Source organism: Balaenoptera borealis, assembly GCF_965194805.1.
Source record: "Balaenoptera borealis genome assembly, chromosome: 17".
Taxonomy (NCBI): Eukaryota; Metazoa; Chordata; class Mammalia; order Artiodactyla; family Balaenopteridae; genus Balaenoptera; species Balaenoptera borealis.
This window is the reverse complement of record NC_138876.1, coordinates 36,796,636-36,818,131: the sequence shown is the minus strand read 5'-3', so window position 1 is coordinate 36,818,131 and position 21,496 is coordinate 36,796,636. Positions and strand designations below refer to the sequence as shown.

At 34.8% G+C, this 21,496-nt stretch overlaps 1 protein-coding gene across 15 annotated transcripts in view; it reads left to right on the top strand.

The window, feature by feature from the left end:
- Positions 1-21,496, top strand: part of VPS13B (vacuolar protein sorting 13 homolog B) — a 765,850-nt gene that overhangs the window by 370,231 nt on the left and 374,123 nt on the right. For all 15 annotated transcript variants that reach the window (XR_014236520.1, XM_082364176.1, XM_082364168.1 and 12 more), the window contains one exon: positions 9,634-9,854. Coding sequence is in view for 14 of the 15 variants with exons in the window: in XM_082364176.1 (XP_082220302.1) it covers positions 9,634-9,854 (221 nt within the window). In the remaining variant the exon portion in view is untranslated. The remainder of the gene's footprint in view (positions 1-9,633; positions 9,855-21,496) is intronic.

The following is a 21,496-nucleotide window of genomic DNA, read 5'->3' as shown; positions in this document are numbered from 1 at the left end:
AAGCACATTCTAAAAGATCTACATCTTTTACTCCCATCCCCCATGTTTTGTTTTTGAAGTCATATTTTACGTTTTCATGTTTATCCCTTAACTCTTTATTGTAGCTAAAGTTGATTTTACAATTTTTGTCTTTATTTTTATTTATTTATTTATTTATTTAGGCCGTACCAGGTCTTAGTTGTAGCACGTGGGATCTTTGTTGTGGCACGTTTGTTGCGGCATGCAGACTCCTTAGTTGCGGCATGCGAACTCTTAGTTGCGGCATGTATGTGGGATCTAGTTCCCCGACCAGGGATCGAACCTGGGCCCCCTGCATTGGAAGTGTGGAGTTTTACCCACTGGACCACCAGGGAAGTCCCTACAATTTTTGTCTTTTAATATTTGTACTAGCTTATTTAAGTGGTTGATCCACAGCCTTTAGTATATGTTTGCTTTTACTAGTGGGATTTTTCCTTTCCTATAGATTCTTCTTTTTGTAACCTTTTGTTTTCCACTTAGCAAAGACCCTTTAACATATCACTTATTACTGATGAACTGTTTTAGTTTTTGCTTGTCTGAGAAGTTTTTTTTATTTCTCCTTCAATTCTGAATGATAACCTCGCTGGGTAGAATAACCTAGGTTGTAGATTTTTCCCTTTTAGCACTTTCAATATATCTGCCACTCCCTTCTGGCCTACAAACTTTCCACAGAAAAACCAGCTGATAGCCTTATGGGGGTTCCCTTCTATGTGATTCTTTTTCTCTTGTTGCCTTTAGAATTCTTTCTTTAACTTTTGCTGTTTTAATTATGATGTGTCTTACTGTGGGTCTCTGTGGGTTCATCTTGTTTGGGACTCTCTGTGCTTCCTCTACCTGGTTACCTGTTTCCTTCTTCAGGTTCAAGTTTTCTGCCATAATTTCATCAAATACATTTTTGACCCCTTTCTTTCTTTTCCTTCTGGGACCCCTATGACATGAATGTTAGTATGCTGATGTCCAGAGGTCCCTTAAACTGTCCTCATTTTTAAATTTGCTTTTCTTTTTGCTGTTAGCACTAGAGCCAGATGTGAGCTTGGAGCTTCTCCTGTGCTCAGTGGTCATCATCCATATGTGGGTGGGTAGGGTTGGATTCCCAGATGCTGGACAAGAAGCCCTGAAGGTCAGTCTGAGCTGGTTCCATTCCCTTTAAGTTTGTACGACTCCCTCCTGGCAATGACACCTTTGCCCCAGAGGGGAATATCGCTGGAGCAAGAGGGCCTGGAGAGGTTACCCAGTGTCGAGTGCCATTCGAGCTGGAACGTTCCTGACACAGCAATCAGAGCTCCAGATGGCTCGTAATCCACCACTCTCTGTCAGTGCCAGTAATGTCTGCTCTCGCCCTGTTCAGATGCAGTGCTGGGTCTGACTGGTTCCATCCCCAGGTGCGTACTTTCTTTGGCAGTGTCAGCTATTGCCCTGGAGGGAGCTGAGCCAGACAGAGTAAGAGGGGCAGGAGCAGGCACCTGCTGCAGGCAGGAGCACGTGCTGTGACCTTTGTCGCAGGAAACCCGCCGGAGCCCTGGGCAGTTTCAGTCTGCTTCCTCTGCCTTGTTTCGAGGAGTTAGCAAGTTTGCACATGCATTCTTCGGGAGTAGAGTCTTGGTTTCTTCTGTTAAGTCCCATTGCTTTCCAACCAACTAAGGGGACTTGTCTTCCTGGTTTTGGATTCTAGGACTGAGGTGTCCAAAATGTGGTACAAACCACTTACTCCCCAGGGAGGATCTTTGAGCCCTTGATATTACCCTCCTCTTCTGTGTCCCCTGTTAGGAGTACAGGTTCCCCCAATTGTTGCTTCTCCTCCCTCCTGCCCGACTCCCTGTGGATCTTTCTTTACAGCCTTGGTTATAGAGTAGCCTTTCTGCCAGTCTCCAGTTTGTTTTCAGTGAGAGATGCTCCACATGTAGATGTATTTTTTTGATATGTTCATTGTGGGAGATGAGTTTGGTGTCCTCCTACTCTGCCAGCTTGATATCTTCCTCCTACATCACATTTTCTTTATTCATCTGTTGATAGACACTTAGGTTGCTTCTATATCTCAGATATTGTGAATAATGCTTCTCTGAACATTGGGGTGCACATATCTTTTTCTAGTAGTGTTTTTGTTTTCATTGGATGAATACCCTGAAGTGGAATTGCTAAATCGTATGGTGGTTCTGTTTGTAATTTTTTGAGGAACTTTCATCCTGTTTTCCATAGTGGTTGTACCAATTTACATTCTCATCAACAGTGCAGAAAGGATTCCCTTTTCTCTGCATCCTCGCCAACACTTGTTATTTATCATCTTTTTTGGTAATAGCCATTCTGACAGGTGTGAGATGTTATCTCATTGTGGTTTCGATTTGCATTTCCCTAATGATTAGTTTTGTTGAGCATCTTTTCCTGTGTCTGTTGGCCGTCTGTATGTCTTCTTTGGAAAAAGGTCTATTCAGATTCTCTGCCCATTTTTTAATCAGGTTGTTTTTATGATATTGAGTTGCATGAGTTCTTTATATATTTTGGATATTGTGGATTCTCAGTTTCTTGGAAGGAAGTGTAGCCTTGGATCGTTCCAACCATTTGACATTTGAGCTTCCTTTCTGAAGTTCTTGACAGTTTTTTGGGAAAAAATGACTTCTAGCCCTCATTGATAATTTTGTAAACTTTTTATACTTCCTTTAATACCTTTCCACTCCCTATGAAAGCTATTATAAATTTTCACCACTTTCCTCAAGGTTATCTGATTATTTCCCCTACCCAGCATACAACCTCCTTATTACCTTAATGAAAGCATTGACAACTTCTCATCCAAACAGGGTCCTGATACAGGACCTTTACACTTACTATTCACCTTCCAGAACACTTTTTTCGCAAGTAGCCTCATGCCTTATGTCTCTATGGAATGTCATTTTATCAGAGTGGCTTTTCTGGACTCTCCTATCTTAAAGTGGCAGCACCCTGTTCTGTTACCCTGCTTAAGTGCTCTTCAGAACATCTAGGACCATCAACATACTATATGTCATTTAATTATTAGTTTATTATCCTTCTTTCCACAACTAGAAGGCAAGATCCATGAGAACGGTGAGGTTATATTGTTCACTGCTCTCTCCCTAGATCCTAGAATAATATCTGGCATATATTTAATTCAGTAAATACTTGTTTAACAAATGAATCTACCTTACCTAGAATAAGTCTTTCGTCTGCTGACATTGCTTAGGACCAAGCCATTTTTATTCATTTATCCATCTCAGTCCATCCCTCCCTCCCTTTCTCCTTTCCTTCCTTCCTTCCTTCATAAAGCAAATATTTATTGAGTGCATACTATATGCTATGCACTACGTTTTTACGGAACTTGCTTCATCAATTATAACCTCCTTATTTAACCCTTGTTGTCATATAAAAATGCTAAAATTTCTTTCAGCTTACTCAGTTAACAGAACAAACCTCTTATTTGCAAATCCAGTGGAAACCTTTTAATCCTTGATGTTCATTGATTCTTTTTTGAAATTCTTTCTTAACTTCTGGATAACCACTTTCCTTGATTTGTTTTCTGTGGATAGTGGCTACTTCTTTTGAATATCATTCATGGGCTCCTTTCCTCTACACTTTCTTTAAAGATAGGTGTTCTTCATATTTATAGCTTTACTAGGTATTCTCATCTATACCTATACTTAACCTGTCACCTTTTCTCTGACGGTTTACAAATCTAAGAGATTGTCACATACCTGACTTCTTTGTTCCTTTTTTATATCCTTAGGTATCTGTTTGACCTAGATTGTCCATCAGTTGGCACTGATAACATGATAGAATCTTGTGCTACAGAGTAACAGTTATTTTCAATACCAAAATTGCTCTATTCCTAATTTCACAGCTAGTCGCTGGTCATACCTGTCAGCTTTAGCATGTTTTTAAAGTGGTTCACCTGAGCCCCAGAGAATGAAACCATACTTGAGGTGCCAAGTTATGGATAAACATGATCTCCACGACTCACGTTTTCTTCCATATAATTCCCTTCTGTATGAGGTTTTCATGAAATACAATTCATTGATTCAGACTCTTTCATTTATCACACTTTTTTTTAAAGTCTTTATTGAATTTGTTACAGTATTGCTTCTGTCTTATGGGTTTTTTTTTTTTTTTTGGCCCTGAGGCATGTGGGAGATCTTAGCTACCCGACCAGGGATCAAACCCGCACCCCCTGCATTGGAAGGTGAAGTCTTAACCAGTGGACCACCAGGGAAGTCCCCAAACTCTTTAATTTAGTATTTGGAATAGTTTCTTGAACTGAAAGAGTCCTTGGGTCATCCGTGAACTTCCTATCTTCCAAAAAAAATTCTTTAAATAATAATACCAAATAATGAAAGAAGTGAAATTAATCAGGACTTTACTTTTTACCTTTTTTTTTTTAAACGTTTTTCCTTTTTCTTTGCTCTTTATTCTTATGTCTTTTCTTTTGTCACTAAGTTGGTTCTTTTACTGTAATGAAATAGTCCACTCAATTCTTGTGAAGGGAAAGGCATGAAATGGCTTAGCACTTCATGTGGAAAAAGCAGAGGAATTAGGAATTAGCATTTCTCCTCTAATACTAAGGGATAGTTAGAGCTAGGATATTTACCTAAGTCTCCCTGGTGCAAAATACAGGCTCATGCTGTAGAGGCAGTGTCATAGTGTTCTAATGCACTCAGTAAACCAGTTTATCAACTTAAGTAAATTGATATACTCTGTCAGTAATATAAAATGAATACACAAATGTGTATCTTTTATTCCTAACAAATACTCATTTATTAGAAAGGTTAACATGGCAAAGCTTTTATGCATTAGTCAGTCTTGACTTTCATCTAATGGCAGTAAACAATTCTTTTGCAGAAGTCTTGGGAAGGTAATAGATTTAACTCAAATTGACTAAAATGTCTACATGTACTATGTGTTATGTTAAGGGAAATGATAAATGAATTTATTATCTAGGATGTTTGTGTTGTAAATGTTTATAAGTATTTTTATTATTTTTGTAAATATAATGTATATAGTTGAAAATGTTTTGGAAAGGGAATCATGTTTCTTATGTTGTTAAAGTTTTGAGAACACGGTGTTTGTAAAATACATATTCAATTAAAAAAGCTTAATAAGGGATAATTGGCTATTCAGTTATTTAAGAAAAAGCTAAAGTAGAAAACAATCAGGAAGCAAAAAATAGCATTTAAAAATAAGGATATTTAAAATACCCTATATTTATTTTTTAAGTTATAATCCATATATCATATCACTGAGTCATGAGACGCAAGAAATATTTTATGATAATGTTTCCTTAATTATGTAAGTGTCTATGTAATAATTTAAGTGAGGTAAGAAGTGCCATTAGTTAGTGGTAAGTCACTTTAGAAAATGTTTAATTGTAACATATCTTGACAAGCTGTAGCAACTGAGGGTATGTCTTGTTAGCTGACCATATGACCTTAAATAAATTCTGCATTGCTATAATTTCGACACCTCTTTTAAAACTGTAAAGTAATTACTGATATATTAATTGCTTGAAAGACAGCACTAGTCTTTGAGGTTACTTTTAGTTTTAAAAGCAATAATTGTTCTGGTTTTGCATTGTTTATATCTGCAATCATAAGTTTTAAGGAATCTTAAAAAACAGTATTATATTTCTTTATACAGTAATGAAAATTTGATGATTAAGTTATGATTAAACCAGTAATAACTTTCAGACGTGAATACTAGTTAGCACTGAATGCATTTTTTAAAAAATAAGTTTATTTATTTTATTTATTTATTTTTGGCTGCATTGGGTCTTCGTTGCTGCACGCGGGCTTTCTCTAGTTGCCGCGAGCAGGGGCTACTCTTCGTTGCGTTGCGCAGTCTTCTCATCATGGAGGCTTCTCTTGTGGCGGAGCACAGGCTGTAGGTGCACGGGCTTCAGTAGTTGTGGCTTGCGGGCTGTAGAGCACAGGCTCAGTAGTTGTGGCGCACGGGCTTAGTTGCTCCGCGGCATGTTGGATCTTTCTGGACCAGGGCTCGAACCCGTGTCCCCTGCATTGGAAGGTGGATTCTTAACCACTGCGCCACCAGGGAACCCCCCGCCCCCTTTTTTTTAATACATGCTGAGTTTATAAACATTTATATATGTACAAAGGCCTATGGAAGGATTAAAAAAGTGAATCAAGCACTGAATGCTTGGGTTTCTAGATGTGAAGAAAATATTTCACAAATTTGAAATGAATTATCTATTTTATCATGAATTAATAATCATGATATTTTTCAATATAAATTTTATATATTTATATAAATTTTATGTATTTTTAATTTATATTATTTTATATATGCAATACATTTTACATTTCCTAATACAAAGCAGTATTTTCTTCCAAAGTAGAAATTTGGTTACGGAGCAAATAAAACTATATGTTGCTCATTTTCATTTCCTTCTCTTCCAGGCATTTCAGTAGTTCTCTTCCAGGAGAATTGATTATGCTTTATATCTTCTTTAATGCCTTCATTCCTTGAACATTCCCACTGCTTAAATTAATATCATGTAGAATTAAAGAAACCCTTTATCTCAACTGTCTGTAAATCAGTTTAGTGCTAAGTGGTTTGGGGAAACAGTGTCAGCACTTTTGGCTCATTTATGTTTGTAGAATACACTGCATCTGTTTCCAAATTGTTAACCCTCACAATTAGCAGTAAAATATTCCTGATTACACTATTTCATATTTGAAATAAAAACCTGCCTGAGACATACTGGATTGTGGGACATAGGGAAAAGAGTTAAGGAGAAGAGGAAAGACACCGTTTTGTTTGTTTCGAAAGACACGTAATGATTAAGGTTATGAAAGAAAGAAAACTGAGGGGGAGTATCTCTAATATTGAACAGTTTTCTTTCTTCATTTTCTGTATTGATCTTTGTAAGGTGATTTACCTTGGTGCAAAGTATATATACTTTTTCCTATAATAAAGCACAGCATCTTTAGAAAGGGAAAGACCAATTCTCTTTGCAGAATATTGATCCCTGCCCACCAGTATTGAAGACTGTAAATTAGTCTCACACTGAATTTTATTTATTCATTTTGTCTCAAAGCTTTGCCATATTCACTTTCTTTTACATCAATTCATCTGAAGTTCATTAGTGTTTGGTTATCATTTTTTGAGAATTAATTTATTGGTATTCTTTTCTCTGTTGATAGTGTAGAGGTTTCACAAATTCACACAGAAATGGCATTTTCAATCTTCCTGCTTCGTTTTTATTTTTTTCTTGTTCTTTAGACAATTTGACTATTTCTGAATTCTGCCAGCAATAAATAATTTTTCTAAAATGAAAGACTCATTTTATAGCCTTAACACTTTCTAATTAAAGTTAAAATACTAGTCTTGAAGGTCTCAGAATAGTACATGATCCTGGTCCGTCATGGATATCTGAGCATATTTTACGGAGTCCTCAGAACAGTATATTGCCAGTGTTGTAAATAGATGAGGTGCTTTTTATTTTGGGGTGTGTGTGTGTGTGTGTAAAAGGAATAGGTGTGCAGGTAATGATGTGTTACGTTTTGATCATTTTTTCACAGTGATTAATTGTGGGAATGTTTGTCATTACATGTTAAGCTCTTCTAGATAGAGTGTACTTTTTAAAATAGATGATCTGCTTGTTAAATAAATGGATGTAAAATATTACCTTAAAAGGTTCTGTTTAAGACTTAGAATATGGTATACCCAATTTCAGCTAATGGTCTGATTCCAAAGAAGAAGCAGAGACACATATCTGAGATAGTACCAATGTCATTTGGAATTCTTTTTTTCTATTTCATGAATTTAAATGTGGTGCATTTTACCCAACATAATCACCATTTAACATTTCTTGGATAACATAAAATTTGAAGGACTATGTATATAGCTCGCTACAGATTTTAAAATATGTAACCTGAAATCATTCCAAAGTATTTTAAGACAAATTTGGCAAAGCCTTTATTTTGTAAATAGCATGGAACTTTGTGTAGGTTTTAAAATAATTTCAGAATTAGTTACAGATGATTTAAAGTTTGTCATTCTTTCCTGGGGGCAAAATATTTTAAGTCTTAAGACAGGCAGAGTACCATGGTGCTGACCACATATTATTATGCAGTTTCCATTGTTTCCAGTCAAGTTGTTGTGGACTGCTATGTAGCTAGATTTAGTTTATTATTCAGGTCTCAATTTCAAAGTTTCCAATTTTAATTTTATTAACTACTTGATCAAGACATTTTGAATGTTCAAACATATGAGAATCTATCTTGTAGCATCCCCTGAGTATCACCATTCACAATTCAAATGCTTATTTATATTCCTTTAGTATATGTGTTTATAGCATGATCTACTTAGTTATTCACTTGGTATTTTTTTTCTTACTAAAATATAATATGAACCTAATAGTACGATGTGATCTGGTTCCAGCTCTGTGTGAGCACATCCAACACTACAGGGGGAAAAGAAAAAGACTTGAAGGAAAAATAATAACAATGTTAATAGTGCATATTCCTGGGAGTAGCAAGATGGAAGGTGAATTATGACTGGTTTTGATATTTTTCTTTATATATTATATCTTCTAAGTTATTTTCAGTGAGACACTAGTACCTCTCTAATTAAAAAATAAATATTTTCAATTTGTTTTAAAATAATCTAGATACTTAAAAAGAAGTCTGTATTATGCTATCTATACTATCAAGTGCTAGTAGAATTGCAAAGTCAAAAATACAAGTCATAGGAACATATTTTCCATCAAATTGGCATCCCAGTAATGAATATTTATGAATGTTTTAATACTGAGTACACTTTTAAATGCTATTTCACAAAGTATTTTATCTATAGCCACAATAAAAAAAAAAGATAGTTTTGTCTCATAAATTTATATTAACAATTTTTTTCTCTGGTAAATTAATAAAAGAAAAAATACTAAAACAATGAAAGAAATTTTGCTTTTAATTCTGAAATATATGAGTACTTTTATTTTTAAATAAAATATACTTGATTTAAAAATAACATATATAAGAATCACCAGCTGAAGATATGTACGTGCGTCCTGGGTCTTAACTATCAGAGATTTCTGATTAAGTAGGTCTGAAGCAGAAACCAGGAATCTGTATTTTATATCAGCACCCATATGACTCTGATGCAGATGGTCCGACAGACCATAGTAAATTGTTTATTCTTTTTTTATTCTGCAGTCAGATCTGTGGTCACCTTTAGTTCATTTTCCTAATTTTCCTAATTTAACACATTCTCTGTGGTCTCCAAGGTATAATGCATACATCCCAGCAGTTGCACTGTACAACCCACTAGTACAAGGGTGAGGGAGGAAAAAGTTAGAACTTGTATTTATATTTTTATCTCATTTCCTTAATTTCTACTTGTATGTTTTATAATGTACATAATTATTGATATAGTAGTATGTTATAATAAATACAAATATAAACATTTTTAAAAGGTAACCCTTATATAACATGTAAACTGTTTAACATGTTGGTCTCTGGGATACAGCATACGCTATTTATGATGCCATATTAACTGTTTTATATTTCAAATATTAACAGTAGATACCTTACTATCAAGTGACAATTAACTATATTTTTGTTTGTGTGCCTCCCTACCCCCTTTTGTCCCCATTATCAGGTGATGCCTTTCCTTGGACAATCAGCTTGCATCATTTCAGCATATACACCCTTTTTGGAAAACAAGTGACACTTTGCCTAGTGGAACCTATGGGTTGTACCTCTACTCTAGCTGTTACATCTCAAAAACTACTCGCTACAGGACCTGATACGAGGCATTCATTTGTTGTCTGTCTGCATGTTGACCTAGAGTCACTTGAGATAAAATGCTCGAACCCCCAGGTTGGTACATTTGGTTTATGAAAGGAAATTTAAAATAATGTGATTTAAGAACAATTGTTACTCATTTTGTTGAAGGGTTTCTCTTCTATTAAGTGTCTTAAATTATTTTTAACAGGGCCATCAAGATCAGAATGGTTAGATTAAGTATTGCTTTGAAGTTCTCTCAAGTTTTGTAATTCAAACTCTTCTGAAAATGTAATGGTGGCAGCATAAATGCATCTTTTGGCTGATGGAATGAAATCAGTTGCAGATGTAAAGTTTTTTAAATGGTGAAGAACTACTTTACTCTCAGACTGGAAGAGTCTATTGAAGTGATCAAATGTAATTTCCAATCAGATTCTCACTCAAAACTTCTTTTGCTCAACGTGTAGTATTTAAAAAAAAAAAAGCACTGTTTACTCTTTAAAAAAGGCATTTTGTTAATCCTTTAACATTCCAGTTGGTATAGGCCAAACATGTTATATTCTACAGTTTTATAATTTAGTATGAATTCAGATCTCCTGGGTTTATACAAATTATTAGTTACATATAATTTAATACTTGTTTCTTTGACCTCAAGCAGACTCTTGTATATTTTCTACGCAGATTATCAATGTTGAATAGTATTTGAAATTATATTTTTAAAACAATACTATTTAGAGTTTTTTTGGATCTGTTAGGTCAATGTCGATAAACCTTTGTTTATTCCAGCATTAGTGGTGACAAGCTAGTTTTTAAAGTGTGTTTTTTTAAGTGGGTTCAAATATTATTCCATATGTTATAGAGCCTCCTTACTGAAACCATCCTCCCTCTTTCCCCTCTTCTCTCTGCCTTGCTCCACCTACTGTATACTCTACAGTTTCGTTTAACTTTCATATGTATTTGTGCATTTTGAAAAGGTCGGACCTGCTAATTTAATCTTGGTGATGGCCTTATTAAAAAAATACATACAGTTAGAATTATGATGAGGCAGTTATACTAAACTAATAGCTTATCCACCATTATAAAAGTAATTTCTTTTATAATCAGTAGTAAATTCTTTTGAACAATAGTAAATATTCCAGATGAATGGCCATTTGCCATTCTATTATGACCCATAGTAGTATAGTAGAGAATAATTATGAAATGACTTACCTCCTCTTAGATTATTCTTTGAATGCTACTGCTGATGGTTGTTGAAATGCATTTCCTAGAGGAAGGAAAACTGCTATTGGTTGAATTGTGTCTCCGACAAAAGATATGTTGAATTCCTAACTTGTAGTATCTCATCATGTGACCTTATCTGTTAATAGGATCATTACAGAGGTAATCAAGTTAAAATGAATTCATTAGGGTGAGCCCTCATCCAGTGTGACTGATATCCTTATAAAAAGGGAAATTTGGAAGTAGACAGTCACAGAGGGAAGTTGATGTGAAGATACGCAGGGAGAGTGCCATGTGAATGGAGGCAGAGATTGGACTGATCCAGCTTCAAGCCAAAGAACACAAGGATTGCTGGCTACTACCAGAAGAAGAACCAGAGGCAACGAAGGATTCTCCTGAGTCCCAGAGCATGGCCCTGCTATTACCTTGAGTAGGGACTCTCTAATCTCCAGAACCATGAAACTATAAGTTTCTGTTGTTTTAAGCCACCCAGTTTATGGCACTTTTATATGGCAGCTCTAGCAAACAGATTATAGAGAAACAGATTCACCTTCTTTAGCTCCTTTATCACAGAAGCTGTTAAAAGGGAAAAAAATAGATTTAGTTCTATCATAGCAGCAGAAGCCCATCTCAGCCCATCAGTCCCACTGATTATTGCTATATACTCTGGGGGAAAAGAAAGCAAAAACTAACAACATAAATGAATGTTTCCAATTTGCTTTTTAAATAATTGAATTGCAAAAAAGACTTTAAAACAGCTATTATAATTTTTTTTATGAGGTGTAAAGGAAAGCAACACTGAATGAAAAATGTAAGAATTCTCAATGGAGAAGTAAAGTATAAAAACAATCAAATGGAATTTGAGAATTGGAAATACAATACCTGAAAGAAAAAACCATACCGTATGGGCTTAGAAGTGGCCTTCATGTGACAGAAGAGTCGTTGAACTTGAACATTGTGCATAGAAATTATTGAATTTGGAAAACAGAAAAGATATTAAAAATAGGATCGAATCTTCAGTGGTTGTGGGACAGAATGTTCGAATATATGTGTAATTGGAATTCCAGAAGATAAGGAGAAAAAGCTGGGGCCAGAAAAATATTAACAAATAATTGTACAAAATTCCCAAATTTGCAGAAAGAGATAGGCTTTTACATATTCATGAAGTTTACCTAGTCCCAAGCATGTTTATCTTGGATACATTGTGATTAAAATACTAAAAACCAAAGATAAATTTTTTTTAAATCTTGAAAGCAGCTGCAAGAAGATACATTATATATGGCTTAATTTAAATGAGTGCCTATTTCTCATTAAAAACCATAGAGAACATGGGACTTCCCTGGTGATCCAGCGGTTAAGTCTCTGTGCTCCCAATGCAGGGGGCCCAGGTTCAATCCCTGGTCAGGTAACTAGATCCTGCATGCTGCAACTAAAGATCCCGCATGTGAGAACGAAGATCCCGCACGTGGCAACGAAGATTCCGCTTGCTGCAACTAAGGCCCAGTGCAGCCAAATAAATAAATATTAAAAAAACAAACAAAAAACCCCACAGAGGACAGAAGACATTAGAACAATATCTTTAAAATGCTAACAGAAAAACACTGTCAAGCCAGTGTGCATGTCTCACAGAAATTAAAGTGAAATAAAGACTCTGTAGATGAAGGAAAACTAGGAAAATTGTCACCAGCACCTCTACTTTACAAGAAATACTGAAGGAAGTTCTACAGGTTAAAAGGGAGTGGAACCAAATGAAAACCTGCATCTTCAGAAATAAAGGAAAACCAACAGAAATGATAAATAGCTTGATAAATCTTTTTTTTTTAACTATTTAAAAAAAATATGGGACTTCTCTGGTGGTGCAGTGGTTAAGAATCCATCTGCCAATGCAGAGGACACGGGGTTCGAGCCCTGGTCCCGGAAGATCCCACATGCCGCGGAGCAACTAAGCCCATGTGCCACAACTACTGAGCCTGAGCTCTAGGGCCCGCGAGCCACAACTACTGAAGCCCGCGCGCCTAGAGCCCGTGCTCTGCAACAAGAGAAGCCACCGCAATGAGAAGCCTGCGCACCACAACGAAGACCCAACACAGCCAAAAATTAATTAATTAATTTAAAAAAAAAAAAAGAATCTGGGAAGCAAAAGTTTCCATTAAAGACTAACCATATAATTAAAAAAAATATATGTATGACTGTGGAAAGTAAAATGCGGAACACTGTCTGCTAGAGCTTTCAATCAATGTATGTGGATTTAATATACAAGGCAACTTGGGACTTCCCTGGTGGCTCAGTGGTTAAGAACCCACCTGCCAATGCAGGGGACACAGGTTCGAGCCCTGGTCCAGGAAGATCCCACATGCTGTGGAGCAACTAAGCCCGTGTGCCGCAACTGCTGAGCCTGTGCTCTGTAGCCTGCAAACCACAACTACTGAGCCCACGTGCCACAGCTGTTAAAGCCCATGCACCTAGAGCCGGTGCTCCACAACAAGAGAAGCCACTGCAATAAGAAGCCCACTCACCACAAGGAAGAGTAGCTCACCGCAACTAGAGAAGGCCCGCAAGCAGCAACAAAGACCCGACACAGCCAAAAAAAAAAAAAAGACAACTTCATCATCAAAGTTAGTGGGGGATGGGCTAAGGGGACCTAGTGGTTGTCAGATTCCTAAATATCTCATGAAGTGGTACAGTATAAATTTAAAAGTAGACTGTGAAAGTTTTTCTACATATATTAAAATTTCCTAGAATAACTACTAAAAAAAAAAGCAAATATACAAAGAGATATAACCAAAATGCCAATAGATGAATTAAAATGAAATACTAAGAAGTATTCAAATAATCTAAAGAAGTGAAGAAGTGGTGACAGAGTTACATAAAACAGAGGATGGAAACAGAAAACAAAAAATAAAATTGTAGGGCTGATCCTGCCTTAGCAAGAATTACATTAAATGTTATGATCCTAACTGGGAGTGTTTAGACCAGGATTCAGCAAACTAAGGCCTGCAGATAAATTTGGCCACACCCTTTTTTTCACATACTGTGTAAGGTTGCCATCATGCTACAACCACAGAATTAAGTAACAGCAAGGGAGAACACTATGTAGCTCACAAAGTCTAGAATATTTACTATCTGACCATTTACAGAAAGTTTGCTGACCCCTGGTCCAACTGCTCCTATTAGGGTAGGAATAAAGCAAGACTCTACATACATTGCCTAAAAGAGAAACACTTAAAATATAAAGAAACGATATAAATAAATGCATAGGAAAAAATACACCATACAAACAGCATAAGAAGGATGGACTTATTTATTTTAATATCAAATAAAATAGACAAAAAGAAAAAGAGTATTACCAGGGATAAAGAAGGACATGAAAGAAAAATGGACAGAATTAAAGGAAAAAATAGGTAATTCTATTCAATCATATTAGGAAATTTTTATACGATCTCTCTCAGTGGTTGTAAAACAACTAGATGAAAAATAAATAATTGGAGATATAGAAGATATGAAAAATACTGTGAACTCACCTTGACCTAGTTGACATTTATAGAACACTATATTCAACAACCATGGGATGCACATTTTTTTCAGGTGTACATGGTCTCATTATATTAAGAGAATTAAAATCAGTAAAGTATATTATCTAACCATAGTCAAATTATATTAGAAATCAATAATAAATTAACTAGGAAAACTGTAAATATCTGGACATTAAATAATAACTCATATCTGAGAAACCAGATATCACACTTAACTGTAAAATATTGAACTGTTTCCCACTAAGATCAAGAAAAAGCCCAGAATGCCTCCTTCTATCACCTGTTCTTTGTCATACTGGCCATCTTAGCCGTTGCAATTAACCAAGCAAAAGAAATAAAAGACACAAAGATAAGAAAAGAAGTAAAACTCTCCCTATTTTCATATGATCAAATATTTTATAGAAGATCCTGGAGGAATTAAGAAACTATTACTAGAACTAATAAACTTATTATGGTTGTAGGAGACAAGATAAATATATAAAAACCAATTGTATTTTTCTGTACTAGGAGCTAACAATTGGAAAATGGAATGAATCAGTTCCATTTATATTGGTGCCAACAAACATACACAAATGCATCTAACAAAAGATGTCCAAGACCTCTACCCTGAAAACCACAAAACATTGCTGAGAGAACTTGAACATCTAACTGGAGCGAGATACCTGTTCATAGATTAGAAGATTCGATATTGTTAAGATGGCAGCTGTCCCCAAATTGATCTAGATATTGGGCATAATCAAGTTTAAAAACATTTTCTCCTTGAAAGACACATTAAGATAGCAGAAAGCCAGACACTTGGAAAAAGTATTAGCAACACATTTATCAAACTGTTACCGAATATTTATGGAATCCTTTCTACTTGGTAACATGAAGACAAAGAACAATAAATAAAATAACATGAATACAAATAACGGGGAAAAGATTAGAACCACACAAGATGTGTGACTGGTCAGTAAACACATGAAAAGATACTCAACATCATTATTTATCAGGAAAAAACAAAACATGAAGACATACCACCACATACCTATTAGATTGGCTGTAATTTAAAAGATGGAGTATTATGAACCAACTAGAACTCTGTATACTACTGATGGGAATGTAAAAATTACGTAACAACTTTGGAAACAACTTTGAAGTTCCTGGAGGGGAAGAAAAAAACAAAAAACATACGACCCAGCCATTCTTCCCTAAGTATTTCTTCAGAGAAACAAAAATGTACATCCACTCAGAGACTTTTACATGGATGTATTTAACAGCTTTATTTGTATAGCCAAAGACTAAACATAACCCAAATGTTCAGCAGTAAGTGAATTTAACAAATTAAACAAATTATGGCTTATCCATACAATGTAATACTATTCAGCCATAAAAAAGACTGAGTTATTGATAAAATGCAAGATCATGAAAAAATATTGCAGTCATTACACTGAGTGAAGGAAGCCAGACCAAGAAAGAGTACTTACTGTATAATTCCATTTATATAAAATGTTATAATGTGTAAACTACTACATTGTGACAGAAAGTAGGTTCCTGGTTGCCTGGAGGCAGGGCAGGGAGAGGGAAGGAGAAGGGGGTGGTAGGAAGGATAGACTACAAAGGGATATGAAGAAACTTCTGAGGATAATAAGAAAAAATTTTTTATTCATAGTTTATATTTAGTAGTAGCTCAGTCCCTATAAAATAGACAGCTAACTACTACTTGGAGTTATCTACCAGAGACCTTATATTTTAGAGACTTATTTTAGGAGTCATTATAGCCTTGGGAGGATTGTCCTACTCCACGTGTTCTGGTTATCCATAGCAATCCCAGCTGAGAATAAATTCTGTTCCGATTATGGTTTTAGCCTGGGACTCCACTATTATTAATCTTTAAAAAATTTTTTTTCTTTTACTTGGAGATACTCAATAGTATGGTGATTTCTGTGGAGTCTTACTAAATGCAGGACTGTGGCTCAAAACTAGAGCTCTGGGATATCTTCTTTAGATATTCACCTTATTTAGAACTAAGCTCAGGTTTTGTTGTTGTTGTTTAAATATAAACCAGTTCTAAGCCAAGTCATCACATAAATAGAATTTATGTTCGGCCTGGCATTACCTTCTTATGTCTGCTCCTTCCTTTTGTCCTTTTGTTGATCACTTGACTCCCATGGGCTCCTTGCTGCTGCTCCCCAAATACCAAGGGCCTTTTTTTTTTCTTTCCTGAGAATTAAACCAAGACTGAATGAACCTCATGCCCTGAGAATCCCTTTGCACCCAAAGTGTAATGAATTTTATTTATGCACTTAATTCTACTTTATCTTCTTGATAAGTCCTGATAAACCAACTTCTGTAAAATTGTTAGCAACTGCTATATCCAAAGTTGATCACCAGGTTGTTGGGAAGTTTAAGTGAGATAGTTATGAAAATACTTTGCAAACTCTCCAATGGTATATGAATGTCATTTTGTTAGTTTAGATTGACTCTGATGTAAAATGTGAGATCCTCTGTGTAAATTGGTATGAATATCCCTGGTGGACTGTAGCGGTATTCCTAAAGGGACAGGAAGTCACAAAACAATATAGCACTCTGAAGAATCAACATGTACTCAAAGAAAAAAGTAAGGAGTAAGTACTCTTTTATATCCTTGTGTGCCAGATTAACCTAAATTTTAATGGTAAAACATGAGACTCCAAATAAACCTCTTTTTTGTGAGTGGTTGCTTTAGCCTGTGCTTCCAGACTCCCTCTGGATTCTGTCAAAATTACAAAGGATGACTTGATTTTTTTTTTTTTCCTAAGTGAATTCAGCAGATATTTATTGAGTGCTACATGTAGGCCAGAAATGAGGGGAGAAAGATTAATAAGATAAATACATGAAGAAGGCCATGCCTACACACATCATAATCCAACTGTTGAAAGCCACAGATAAAGAGCATATCTTGAAGGTATCATGAGAAAAAAATGACACATGCAAGAGAACCAAGATTTTGTTAGCTTACTTCTCATAAGAAACTGTAGTGATCAAAAGAACAACATCTTTAAATCGTGAAAATTAAGAAAAATAAAAGCCTCTCAACCCAAAATTCTAAGTAAAAAAATATATAACATTTATGAATGAAGACAAAATAAAGACATTTTTCGTATGAAAGAATCTATCACCAGTTGGACTGCACTACAAGAAATCCTAAAGGAAATCCTTCATGCTGAAGGGAAATGAAACCAGGTGTTTGAGCAACTTTTCAAATGTTTATTGGCCGTTGAGTTTGCTCTTTTGTGAATTGGCAGTTCATGTTGTTTACATTAATTTGTATTTTCCTGATTATTAATAAGGATGAACAGGTTTTTCAATGTTTATTGGCCAGTGAATTTGCTCTTTTATGGTTGATATTTCATATCATTTACTTAATTTTTCTATTAAATTTCTTAGCAATTTGAAGAGCCTCCCTTATATTCTATAAATACAAAACCTGTATCTGTAATGCAGTTATTTGCCTTTAAACTTTATGGCATCTTTGGCCAAAAGCGTTTAATCTTTCTTAGTGAAATATATCTATATGTCTCTTCTTATTTTCTGGGTGTCCTGCCTTATATAAAGTGTATTGTGGGCCCTAAATTCCAAATATCCATATGCATATAAGATCCTAAAATTTCTTTTACTATTTTTATTTTTCCTTTTAAGATTAATGACCCAAAATAAACCTCTTTCTTGTGAGTGATTTCTCACTGATTAATCTGGGGGGTTTTTTTGTTTCTTATTTGTGTTTTTTGTGAAGTACTTCTTATCCTTTTTTGTGCCATGGACTTCTTTGAGAATGTTATAAAAGCCTTTCCCCCAGAGCAATGTATACGCCCACTAAATTTCACATACACTGTCAGAAGCTTTATGAACTTTGGATTATAGCCAGTGTATAAGCTTCTTGATTCCATTCAAGTAATTCCTACTTCAGTGCCATTCTTTTGTTTGGTCGTTAGAGTGACGTCAGAAGTGTTTGCACTTGTACATTAATTAATTTGGTTCATTATTGCTCAGAGCCCTCAAGTAGTTTATATACTCTAAAATATAGTGCAAGCTCTATATGTAGGGCAAGCTTAGACCAAATTTATTGTCATGTCTGACATTGTTGTAGATCTCTGTATCAACTACAGAGACCTAAATTGCTGTGTCAGTTTCTGGAACTCACTGCCATTAAAAGCCTTAGACACTGTAAATATTTAACCTGGTTGAATATTCAGAGAATTTGTTCCTAGGAGTGAGTTCCACCAACCTTGCCTTTTATCTTAAGTGTTTTACTAAAGTTACCCAATTCCCTTTAATGTCTTTAGGCACTAGTCTCTCAGACCTTAAAAATTGTGTTCATTCCAAAACTAAATGAATCCTCTTTAATATAGAATCTTCTTTAATATAATAAAATTTCAATTTTCCCTCTACCAATAAATTGATACATTTTGTCCACCTATAAGGCATTCCAAGAAACATAAAACTATCTTTGCATTTTTTGGTTTTAAGTTGTAAAACTAGAGAAATAATGGGTTTTATGCTCCTTTCCTATCCATTTTGTCATAGTTTTTATTGCTGTAAGTTCAGTTTTCACCAAGCTAATGGAATTTGGCATCACTGTCTAAGAACACAAGCATTCAGTTCGGACAAAACTGGATTTGTATTCTTACACAAATCACCCATTTTTAATTTCTCTGAGCTCCTGATTTTTATTTTTATCTTTTAAACAAAAGTAGACTAAGTGTAATGCTCTGTATGAAAAGGATGTTTTTGTTTTTGGCAAAAACTCTTTCTTTTGAAACTGAATTTTAATGATTAGTAACAACCTGCATGCCAAATGAAATAGCCTTTCTAAATTCATATTCACTTAGAGCTCTTTTTTGTTCAACATGGATCAGTAATTGCTTGTTGAAGTTCCATTCCTGCTTGGTTTCCATTGACATTGTATGTCCATGGTTTTTCTTCTTCATGTCTACCTTTCTATTTACTCTTCTATCTGACTCTCCTAATATGCTGCAAAACTTGTCATGGCCCCTATGTCATGTCTTGTTCCTTTCCTGCACTTGGCTATTGCTCTTGGTATTCTTATGACTGGAATGGCTTTTTGCACCCACGTAAATCCTATCTATCCTTCAAGAATGTATTTCCTTGAGGTTTGTCTCAGCCTCTCCACTCCAATTAAGTCTTCTTTCTGATTGGTTATAAGATTAAATGAGAAAATGTATGTGCAGTTAATTTTTCAACAATAAAATGTTACTTTTTTTATATTTAATATCTTGCATATCAAATCAGTAGTTGATATGCAAAATATTATTGATATTCAATCACCTTCACACATAACCTATATAAAGCTGCCTCACGTGATGCTCATTTTTTAGAGATCTTTTAAAAAAGTTTTTTTGGGATTGACATAAATACAATAAACTGCACATGTTTAGATTATCTAATTTGATAAGGTTTGACTATGTATACCCATGAAATCATCTTCACAATCAAGATAATGCATTAATCCATCATCCTCAAAAGTTTCTTTGTGCCCCTTTGTAATCCTCCCTTTTACTCCTCCCCCAATCCCAGGCAATCACTGATACTGTCATTATTGATTAATTTTCATTTGCTAGTATTCTGTATAAATGGAATCATACAGTTTGTGTTCTCTCTCTCTCTCTCTCTCTCTCGCCTAGCTTCCTTGATTCAGCATAATAATTTTGAGATTAGTTCTTGGTTTTGCATGAATCTATAATTTATTTCTTTTTATTGCTAAGTATTCTGTTGTATTGTTGGTTAACTTATTGGTTAACATTTGAGATTTTTTTCCAGTTTTAGACTATTACAAATAAAGCTTCTATGAACATTTTTATATAGGTCTTTGTGTGGACATAGACTTTAATTTTTCTTGGGGAAACACTTAGGAAATGGCTCATTCACATGGTAGGTATATGTTTTTTTCAGAAATGGCCAAACAATATTCTAAATTTTGCATTCCATCAGAGTAAATGAGAGTTTTAGCTGCTCTACATCTTTACTGTTACTTGGTCTGATTATGCTTTTTAATTTCAGACGTCTTAATAGGTAGGTAGTGGTAGCTCATTGTGGCTTTTGTTGGCATGGTTTTCAGTACAGCTTGAAGGATAAGAGTTGAACATTTATCTTCAGCATTTTTGCCCTGTTTTTTTAAAACCTCTGAATTTGTGAAGTCTGGATTCTGTGATAGCAACTTTCTTCTTTGAAAATAATAATACGTTTAAAGTTTATGTCAGTGTTTGCTTGGCATGCTGAATACACAGTGTACTTGGTGACATTCATATACAGTTATTTAACGGTAACGGTTAAAGGAAACCAGAAGTAGCGACAATAAAAACGGCATCAATTCTCTTAGGTAAATAAACCTTATGCCTTTGAAAGTATTTAGAAACTGTTTATGCTTTCCTTATTTGTCAGTTCTAATTGTTTAAGAAAAAGTAAAATAATCTTTTTAAAAAATTTGGTTTGGAACAAAATGGTTTCTTTTTAGAAAACACTCATGATTATGAAAGACAAAAGAATTTGAACTAAAATTTTTCTAAGAGCTTTTTTGTAGGATCTCTAGCCATTAGATTTTTTTTTAAACAAAAAGAGCTATAACCTGAGATTTGAGACTTCATCACACAAAAAGCAGGAGAAAACTGTAACCCATATACTGTTTTATATCAAATAAGGATTGACAACACTGTTTTTAGGCATCTGTTCTGCCCACATAAGAAGCCAGCTTTATCATCTGGATGTGTCCTGGGGCTGAAACTTCTTATAAATATGAGAATTTCTTTCTTTCTTTTTTTTTTTTTTTTTAATGGCAAGCAGAATATGGTATCCAGCTGTGGATTTGCTTATACATTGTGTTTGCATTTTCCCCCCTAGGCTTGTTTTATACAGTATATGGCAATATGTTGTCATACAGATTCCATGATTAATGCTTATTTATGAAATCTTATGTAAATATCTTAGAACTTAGTCAAACAACGTGCAAGT